Source organism: Zosterops lateralis, assembly GCF_965231275.1.
Source record: "Zosterops lateralis genome assembly, chromosome: 1".
NCBI lineage: Eukaryota > Metazoa > Chordata > Aves > Passeriformes > Zosteropidae > Zosterops > Zosterops lateralis.
The window spans coordinates 30,649,022-30,658,701 of NC_139762.1; the positions used below are offsets into that span (position 1 = coordinate 30,649,022).

General features: G+C 39.9%; 1 protein-coding gene across 1 annotated transcript; it reads right to left on the minus strand.

The window, feature by feature from the left end:
* Nucleotides 1-189: 189 nt before the first annotated feature.
* Nucleotides 190-4,073, minus strand: SOSTDC1 (sclerostin domain containing 1). Its single transcript, XM_083856146.1, has 2 exons — nt 3,708-4,073; nt 190-1,478 (listed from the first exon to the last, which is right to left on the minus strand). Exons 1-2 carry the CDS (start codon nt 4,024-4,026, stop codon nt 1,063-1,065), a joined length of 735 nt encoding a protein of 244 aa, XP_083712272.1. The 5' UTR covers nt 4,027-4,073; the 3' UTR covers nt 190-1,062.
* Nucleotides 4,074-9,680: the final 5,607 nt, after the last annotated feature.

Genomic DNA, 9,680 nt, shown 5'->3' on the forward strand with positions numbered 1-9,680 from the left:
ATGGTCATGGTAAGATTTTTACATTGAAAAAGATTGTTTCAATGTTAAATTTCATGGATAGACTTTTTTAAACCAAATAATATTCTCCCTCTTTTAAAGTTGAAGTGTTGTGACTGGTTGAAATGTGTACATTTTCATACAGAGAGCCAGACAATACAGGTTTTTAGCAGTGTTTATTTTTGTTAAAAAAAAAAAAAGAAACCAATGAATTTGAAAGGAAGTCATATCTGTCTTTTGATTGCACACTTTTTAAACAAAAATAACACAAGATGAAGAATGAAAAATACAGTTTTTATGGTGCTATGTCAAAATAAAAACTAAGTCTATGAATGTTCAAAATTAAAATATATATACCTGAATGCTAAAATGTCTATTTTACATTATCTACAAAATGTATGTTCTAATCCAGGCCCAAATCATAGGAAAATACTTTGATACATATGAAAAGCTATAAACATAAGGAAATTTTGAAGGGAAATAACACACATAAAAGCTCATTAAATAATTACAACAACAAATAAATAGTATGTTCAGCTTTACTTTTTGATTGCTGCCATGCATATTTTAATTTTTGGTATACTGAGATAAGAGAAAGGTGAACATGCAAAGCACTTTTTCTTAGAATTAATCTGAAAGCAGATACAAGGTGTTGTATTTTTAAGCTGTTGACAGAAGGTCATAAAACATGATACAAAAGGCAATAGATGTGATAACTGTTCTCAGGAAAACACACAAAGCATCATTTTACAAAATTGACTTCAGTGAATACTCTTGGCAAATTTTCTTTGCTTCCATGGCTGGAGAAATTGTAAAAGTTTATAGTGTGGTTTTGGAAAGCTTGTATTATTCCCCATCTTGAGCGTTTGGAAAATCACCCAAAAGGTCCATATGCTGAGAATGCCCCTTTTGATTTTGGTCAAAGCAATAAGCATGTAGTGTCAACTGAGAACATAGCAATGGCAGACTTGTCTTTAAGCAGTCAAAATGGTAAAGCGAATGGTTACAGGTGGGTTCAATTTTGGCACAAGGAGAGGAGATGAGAGAGCAGAGGATATCTGACTTCTAACTTGTGCTATGCTTGCTGGATTTACTGGCTCTTTTCCTTTCTTTGTGATGCTGGATGGGCTTTGCTTGAGAGGTTCCCTCAAAGTTGTGGCTGGACTCATTGTGCTGCCTGGTGTATCGCTTGCACTTGCAGGCTGTGACCACAGTTATTTTGTAGGTTCTTATACTTCCATCCTGGCACTGCAGCTGAATCCTCTGAGTGCGAGTTTTGTCGTTGACACATCTCCACTCCTGTGAGCTCCGCCTGCTCCAGTACTTGGTTCCGTAACCTCCTCCAATCCAGTTGGGGAGCAGTGGCAAAGGGAGGCATTCACCAGCACACACCAGTTCTTTCAGGGGATTAATACTGGTGCATTGGCCATCTGAGATGTACTTGGTGGATCTCAGTTCTCGACAGCCAACTTGAACACGATCTGCAGAATGCACAGAACAAGAAACACTGAGATTCAGAATGGAGTGATTTCCTTAAACAGTCATTTTCACATTAGCGAGGTATGTTTTGCAGAAGTTAAAGTAGGCTGTAATCTTTACATCTCTTTGCTGTTGTGTCCCCTAACACAAGCGCCTCAAGTGCTGATAGTATCTCTGGATAATACCACAGCATAAAGAAATCCTAATGACATGCACTTCAGCAGTTGTGGTAGAAGAGGCTATTTTGTTCTATATCCTTCTTCTAAAAAGGACATACCTTTTAGAAGAGAAAAAATGCCCCAAGGGAAGAAATGTTTCCTGCTTGTTCTCAGTCTAGGGAATCTGCACTGTGATGTTTACACCAGTTATGTTCGATCATTAGCAAAGGGGGAAACACTGCTTTGGAAACAGTTGAATGCTTTTAAATGAATTTCAAATAGTGTGTTTCTTCTCATTCCATGGTTACAGTGGACTGAACTCCCCCATGAACTCTGTGGCTCTGGGCAGACACTGGTAGTAACAAAAGTGGTAACAGCTGAAGTTACCACAGAATGAGGTTCTGCCTAGGAAGATTGAATGATTAGCAGCAACAGTTTCAGAGAGGTTGTTTTGGTCTCAAAAGAACACCATCTTTGTAACTGTAGTAGTATGTATATTATATGTAACATAGAGGATCCTGCGAATTCTCTCAGGCAGCTGACAGAATCAACATGCAGAGCTTCTCTTGCAGGCAAGTTTGTACCTGTCTGTATGTGCAGCTCTACACCCTGCAATAAACACAACTGTTTATTTCAGTAATTACACTTTGAAATAAACGCCCACAGTGTGCTTAATTTTAATAAGCAATCTTTTCTGGCTGTGCTCTCCCTCTTTCCGAAGGACAATTACGGCACAGATTCTACACACAATGCAACTAACTAACGCTTTTAAAATAGAAGTAATTACTAGAAACATTTCAGAGTGAATCATAAAAGGCTTTGAAGGTACATCTACATATTACAGCTACAGGCTGCTTCTGTTTCTACTTGGATTTTTGGGAGCAAGTTCTGAACTGAGGCACTGAGTTAAGATTGCTTCACCCCGTCCTCTGTGTCTCAGGGTGGGCAGGCAGAGGGACTCTAAACCTGCAGGCTGATCCCAGGGACAATTGACAGGGCTGCTCTACTGTCTGCTTTGCAGAAAAGATTCAAGCTTGCCTTCCTGCAGCTGCACTCAGGAATGTACCTGGAAGCAGCTGGTCACAGATCTGAGTTTGTCTTTCCTTCTGTTTTTCTGTCTTCCCCGGCTCAGCTATTCACCAGTGACAGCTCAGTGACAATGAATACCTACTGAGCTGTTCCAGTAATCTCATAATGATGAGATGTTTCCTGTGTATTTAAACCCTGAGCATTCACAGAAGCTGACACACCTGGCTTAGCTGAAAGGTATCGGTGTCACTTGTTGCCTTCACTTTCCAGGGATGACTCTATTTTTATCAAGTTGCCGTGGGTGGGTTGGTGTGTGTGTGTATGTTTCTCTATCTGGATTTCTTTCATTTTAAGGCGGTGTGCAGGGGAGGGAACAGATAAAGTCAGCAGGTTTCCAGATCCCTACGTATCTGACATATATACATCAAACTCAGAAGGAAAAGACTGGATATAAAAAAGGCAAGTTAGAGCAGAGATCATAGGTAAATTACGAGCTGATTTGTTTACTTTTGCTGGAGGTGTTAAGCGGGTAAGTGCTACAGCAGGAAGTAAAACTAAACAGCGGGAACAAAATTCAGAGTTTTTTATTGCACTTGAAAAGTAGCCCAGACACCTCCCCTGCCCGCAGTGGGAGGTGAAACAAAAAAAGCGAGCGCTCTGGAAATGCCTCTCTCTCCTTTTTCTTTATCTGGCTTCCCTGCCGGAGAGATGCCACAGAGCCCGGCATTCCTGGATAAACCTCCCTCAGGAAGTAACCTGCCCGAGCGAGCCGGTCCTACAGGACTCCCCAGCACGGGGGTGGGAGGGCGGCCGGCTCGGGGCCGCCCGGCGGGGCAGATCCGGCCCGGGACCAGCAGCATCCCGCCGTGTCCCGGCTCCCCCGGGCGCCGGTTCCCTGGAGCGCCGCGCTGGGGCGGGAGGGGCCGGGGCGCTGCCGGGGGATGCGCGGCTCCGGCGGGATCCGCCGCCTCTCCCGCTCCCGGCGCCGGGCCAGGCGCGGCTGCCGCCCACGGCTGCGGTGAGTGCCGCCGCCGGGATACTCACTGCTACGGTCGGATCCAGCGCTGGTGTAGTGCCTGCCTCCGTTCCTGGCTTGATTCAACGTGCTGTTGCTGCTTGGGCTCGCCGCAGCGGGTTTAACAACGTGGGAATAAAGTATCTCTGTGGCGTCGTTCTTGAAAGCCGAGGAGCTTCTCGTGAAGATGCAAGCCAGGAGAAAGCCATAGAAGTGAATGGCAGGGAGAAGCATGGCTGGTTCAGTCTCTGTCTGACAGAGCTGGATGAAATCTTTTCCTTCTGCTTCTTCTGTGTAACTGAAATTGCTCTTGAAGGTTTCCTTTATATATTCAGAGAGGTTTGGCATTCATTCAGGTGTAAAGTTGTGGACAGCTTCAGAATGAAAACCCACAAAAGGGGTGGGGTCCCTCCATGAGCTGCGAAGACCTTTCACCAATAGGAGAGGAGACTGCAGTAAAGGAGGAGTTAGATGCACTAATTGCAGGATTCCTATTTGGGGCTTTTGAGGGTATCAGAAAACTTAGGAAGCAGCACACAGCAGCATTCAGGCTGAGACCCAGAGACTGCCGGCTCTGCCCTGCCATCCCCATGGTCCTGCGTGCCGGGCACTTCGGCGTGATGTGACTGACACGGTGTCACAATGCCACGGTGTCTCGTGCCCAATTTATGCAAAGTTATGTGCCCTCTTCTCAAACTGAGGTGAGCTCTATAAGGATGAAAAAAATTCTAGAACTTACAGAAGACTGCTAGTTACACAAATACTGTCTGCAATATACTAAACTTATTTTTAAAAAATATTGTGAATAATTTAATGCTGCCTCTAGATGCTTTAAATTATGCAGCTTTGATCAACAGGGAGTACTGCAAGGAAAATTACTTGGTTTAGGGGAATATTCTCTCCCTGGTGTGCAGAGTTATAAGTATGTATTTCTGTATCACCACACATAAAAAGTATCTCCTCTAGGCTCCTTAGTACAAACGTATCCGTATCCATAACCTATCACCATGCTCATTCACCAAACTAGTCTTTTTTAGTTTTGTACATTGCCTAGAGCATTCTTATATTTTAATGTATTATTTCACGTGATAAAGGAAACAAAGAGAAAACATTCAAATCTTTTTTTAAAAATTTTGGCACTCTTACTTGGGCATACTTTTTTTATTGTGTCACTCATTTACTTGATTTGATATAAAATCACATGGCCCAGATACAAACACCAGTGTAAACCGAGATGTTGCCAGTAGGTCAATGCTTGTCTGCATCATGGTGAATGCTCTATAGATTTTCAAAATAAATATAACAAGAGTGATCAACCCTGAAAACTTTAGTGTTCTAACTAGAAAGGAAACCTTTTTCTTGGGAAAAAGCCCAGCCTTTCAGAAGGCCATATTATGTAAAGGTTAGACTGTAATCTCACTTACACTCTCTGTAATTGAGTTGATATCTAAAGTCACACTGGATTTTATTGCTGTAATAAAATCATAAGTGGAACACAGGTTAGTTACATCTATTGCAAGGATCAAAATCTGTCATTCAGACAAGAAAACTTTGTTTCACCCTAGTCACAAGCAGACATTTGCCTATATCAGCAACACTTTCCTCTTGCATCACTGACAAAGTTATCCTGGATTTCAGCAGGAGTAGGGACACATCCACAGTGAGTGCCAAACTGATAGCTTTTGCTTCAAGGACACAGGAAAAACAGGAGTGTTGCAAGATGAAGTGAGTTTTACTGCCAGAGCTGTGTGTGGGGAAGTTGACTTGATTGCCTGCATCTATTATGACTAGCCCAACCCAGTTCTGGAATAACAAGAATGTTGCAAGGCAGAGCGAGATCTTTCAGCAGGGTAATGTATGGAGGAGTGGGATCACTGCTAACCCCTTACAAAGCTCCAAGTTCCACTCTCATGAAGCATCTATTCTAACCCCAAAAAGCAAAGATGTGCATTTTTCCTTTCCTTAAAAAACAAGTTTTCTTAAGTAAATAATCAAAAAATATATGTATATTACAGGTCATTAACATTTAAGCATTATTCTTTTTTCAACAAGCAGTGAACCTTGTTAAAGTTCAAGTCCTACTTAATTTCTTTTCATATTCACAGATCATACAGATCTTTACACATCTCACCTTCCCTGCAGGACAGTCTCTGTGCTGAACTGAGCCACTGTAATTAAAAGCATGGAACCAATTTTCCAGTTATGCACAGTACCTGTGTTTACCAGTCAGGGGACCTCTTCCTAGGTGAGATTTTCCCACATTAGACAAGTCTTAAGAAAGTCAGAGGTTTCCTTGAGAGCTGTTTTCTTTGAAATAAGGCATATGATCTTCTCACAGGGAAAATGAATGGGACTTAGGAGTTGTTACAGAGCTGGGTCTACAACGAGCTTGCAAGGCCTCGACCTTTTCAGCTTTCAATGAAAGCTAATGATCATCCTTTCAAATTTAGTCTAACCAATTTAGACAAACCATTAGGTTTGTCACATACATCTCTTGATCTGTCACTTATAAAAGGAAGACCACAAGAAAGGCCTCTTACACTCTTTTAAAAGGAAAATTTGGCCCTGAATTTGCCACAGGAAAGATAATACAGATTACCTCATTTTTTCTGTGCACTAGATACAGAGTAGACATTGTTCTAATTTTGTGTTTTCCACTTGTTACAAATATTGTATGAAAATATTGTAATTTCAGTGTCTTGGTCAGTACTGTCAACCTTCCTGCTTTGAAAGGTAAGCAGGCTTCTGAGGAGTTTGTCAGTTAATTTGATTTATACTTTCTTTATCAAACCTAGAGCTTCCAGTCTTTTGCTTTTTCTCAGTCTCCCTGAGAGAGATTAGAAGTTGCTTGAAGAAATTCTGATCAGATAAATTTGGTTATTCTTCCTCAGTGAACTTCAGAATCAAAAGGTGTTTCTTCTTGCTTAACTCAGAATGAGTTCCCAGACTTAAAATATATTTTGCTATCATTAGTTAGATGTTGTAGTAAGTTCTCAAAGGTGAAGGCTCTAAGTTATTCTCGTAGCCTCCAAAATAGACTTATAAAGTGTATAGTGTGTTCTCATTCTAGTCAGATTCGATGGCTTGTGTCAAACATTGCTCTGCTTAATCTGTAATATTGGCCATAAGGAATATATTACACAAGGTCTTTGAAGTCTGTACTGGCTTCCTTTTTGCCCCTGGGCATAACTCAGGATGTTCTTATTGATCTATAAAACTCTGTGTGCTTTGAGTCCTAGGCAATAAATTCTCTCTCCTTTATCTTCCATTATGATGCTTAAGATTAGCCGGGGCATACTGACTATACCTGAGTGTCTGGAGGGGCTGAGTGCTCAGTGCTCAGGGTCCAGGAGTCTGGATTTCATTGCTCCCAAGGATACAAGAGCGCTTCCTTCTGCAGCTTGGCATGTTGCAAAGGCCCTTGTTTATTCAGATGCTTGAAAAGCAACTGTGGGGAAGACACAGGGCAGAAACCCATTAACCAGATTCATTTAAATGTTTGTACATGTACCCAGGGATAAAGTGCTACATTTAACTGCACACTTTTTTCAACTGAACTGCTCCTCCTATCTTGACAACCTTGCTTCTGAATGAACCTAAACATAGTGGTAAAGCCATCCATCACTCTTCAGAGAGAATGGTATCCAGAGTTATCTGCACCTTAAATCTTGCTTTTTTCATTTTCTGCGATGGAAAAACCACACTCTCTCAATGGATGTGGAATAATAGAAGGTATACATTCCATAAAGATCCCAAAAGAAAATTGTCTTCTTCATGGTCATTTATAAGTCTGTCAGGATCCCATTCTCCATGTTTCTTAGACAGTCTAATGATGTCCAAAGGGCAAAGTTTTGTGCAGAGTGCACACACCTGTCTAGCAGCACAAAACAGCCACAGGGAATAGAAGAGTATGCACTGACAAGTACAAATGACTGCCAGAGAGCCTTGCAAACCACATGATCACTGAACGAGCACAAAAAAAGAAGGAATCCTCAATTTTTCATAAAACTTAGGCCTGCCCAGTTTTAGTAATGACAGAAAAACGCCAGAATTAGAATCAAGGCATCATGGAAAGAAAGGTTAAAAATTTGTGTTTATGTTTTTATTGTTAGCTCCAAGAAGAAGACCATTAGAGTATAGCACTCCTGACTTGTTTCAAAGCCAGATACTTTGAGAGTAAGAGCAGGCTCAGATAAATGATTGCAAAAAATAAACTGACATTTATTAGTTTGGACCTTAAAACAGAAAGGACTGTCAGGCGATTTTCTGTTAAGCAATAAATATATTAGTAATGTACTTCAAAGCTGCCTAAAATGTGATTTGGAGCTTGATAAGAGAACTTGTCTGAAAGTGAGGTAAAATTGTAATAAGCGCAACTGTTGAGAACTTGTAAGCTGTTGTGCAACAAGTTAGCATAGTTTTAAAGCTCATATAGAAAGCATGTCAGAGAACCAAGATACCCTCCCATGCTGCAAATTCTAAAACCAAAGGTTTTCTGAATACTGTGGTATTTCTATACTGAAACTTTTTAATTTTCTCAGTAAATTACATTTAAGAGATTCAATGGAAAACATAACATATAATCTCATTAACAAGAATTACTAATTAGTTCTGATTTATGTCTTCTTTGTCTGCTTAAGATGCCATATTACAATTTTATTTTTTTCTGCTTGCTCTTATATGTAATGTAAACAAAATAATTTAGGTCAGGCTGTGGCTTCAAAGGAAGTAAATTATCACTTTTATCAAAAAAGACATTAAATAGGCTGAAAAGGGGGATTTTTTTTTTTTTAAATTCTAGGAAAATTTACCTTAGAGTGAAGAACTCTTCTTGAACATGTGCAGTAAGATTTTAAGACAAGTTTGAAGACAATGTGGCTTATCATCCAAAAAGTATTTTATGATTTCTGCACATGTTGAAGAAGAAAGAGTACCAAACCATTTTACAAAAAAAAAAAAAAAAAAAAAAAAAAAAAAAAAAAAAAAATTAGAATAACAGCCTGTCCAATTGTGATTACATTTTTGCGTGATAACATTTTTAGAAACTCTTAGATGACACTGGAATGTAACATTCTATTTTAAGAAAATTTAGGTCAGGAAAGATGGAATTTATTTTTTTTACTACACATAGACACTGAAGAGAACTGGACTTTGGTATCTACATATTTTGTAAAGTGTTGCCCTAAGGAGTGAAAGTCCTATTGATTTTCAGTGAGCCAGTCACTTAAATGCTTTTGAAAATTTTACCCTCAGGTTAAAATTCTGAAACTCCTACTCAATGTTAAACAGGCAAAGTCCCATCAGTATGCCCCAGTTGCAAATAAAACAGAAACTGAGTAAAGGTTTTGAAGTCTGACTTGTTTCTTTATGTGTAATTAACTGAACTCTTAATATATCACTACGTTTCGGTAAACTGCTTTGTGTTTCTAATTATGTGGTCTGAAATGATTACAGTGTATTTAAAAAATGCACACTTGACTACAAACCAGCTCAGAAAATCTGGCACGGTGTCAGGATTTCCTAGGCAAACACTTGCCAAACCTGTTGTTAGATCCAAAGTCATAATTTAAAAACAAGCCTACAAGGTATCTGGAAGAAGATCCCTCTTTCCTTCCTTCTGCTCCATCTCTCACTCACTTTACAAGGAAATCGCTTTACATTATCAAAACAGAACAGTTACTGACATTTGTCTCCTGGTAGGAAACTTATCCCTGCTACGTTCAGATTTTAGATTGACTAAAACAACTAGTGCACAATCTTGTTAAAGAAAAAAGTTACCTTCACCAAGAATGATAGTGTCCAAATTCTTCAATCAGATAAACATGCACAACTCTCTGCTGAAATTAAGGAAGTTCCTGAGGGCAAAACCTGGCCCCAAATTAGATTTTTAATAATTGTAATACTGTGTAATCCTTTCCCTGCCAAGAGACAGAAATGGCCCATCCTGCACAAAAAATTCACAGGTTTACCACACACTCAGTATCAGGGTTTCACCCATGAAC

Coding starts and splice junctions, on each gene's coding strand:
- SOSTDC1 (XM_083856146.1), bottom strand. CDS start 4,026: ATGCCAAACCTCTCTGAATATATAAAGGAAACCTTCAAGAGCAATTTC. Junction 1,479..3,707: donor CGCTGGATCCGACCGTAGCA/GTGAGTATCCCG, acceptor TGCATTCTGCAG/ATCGTGTTCAAGTTGGCTGT.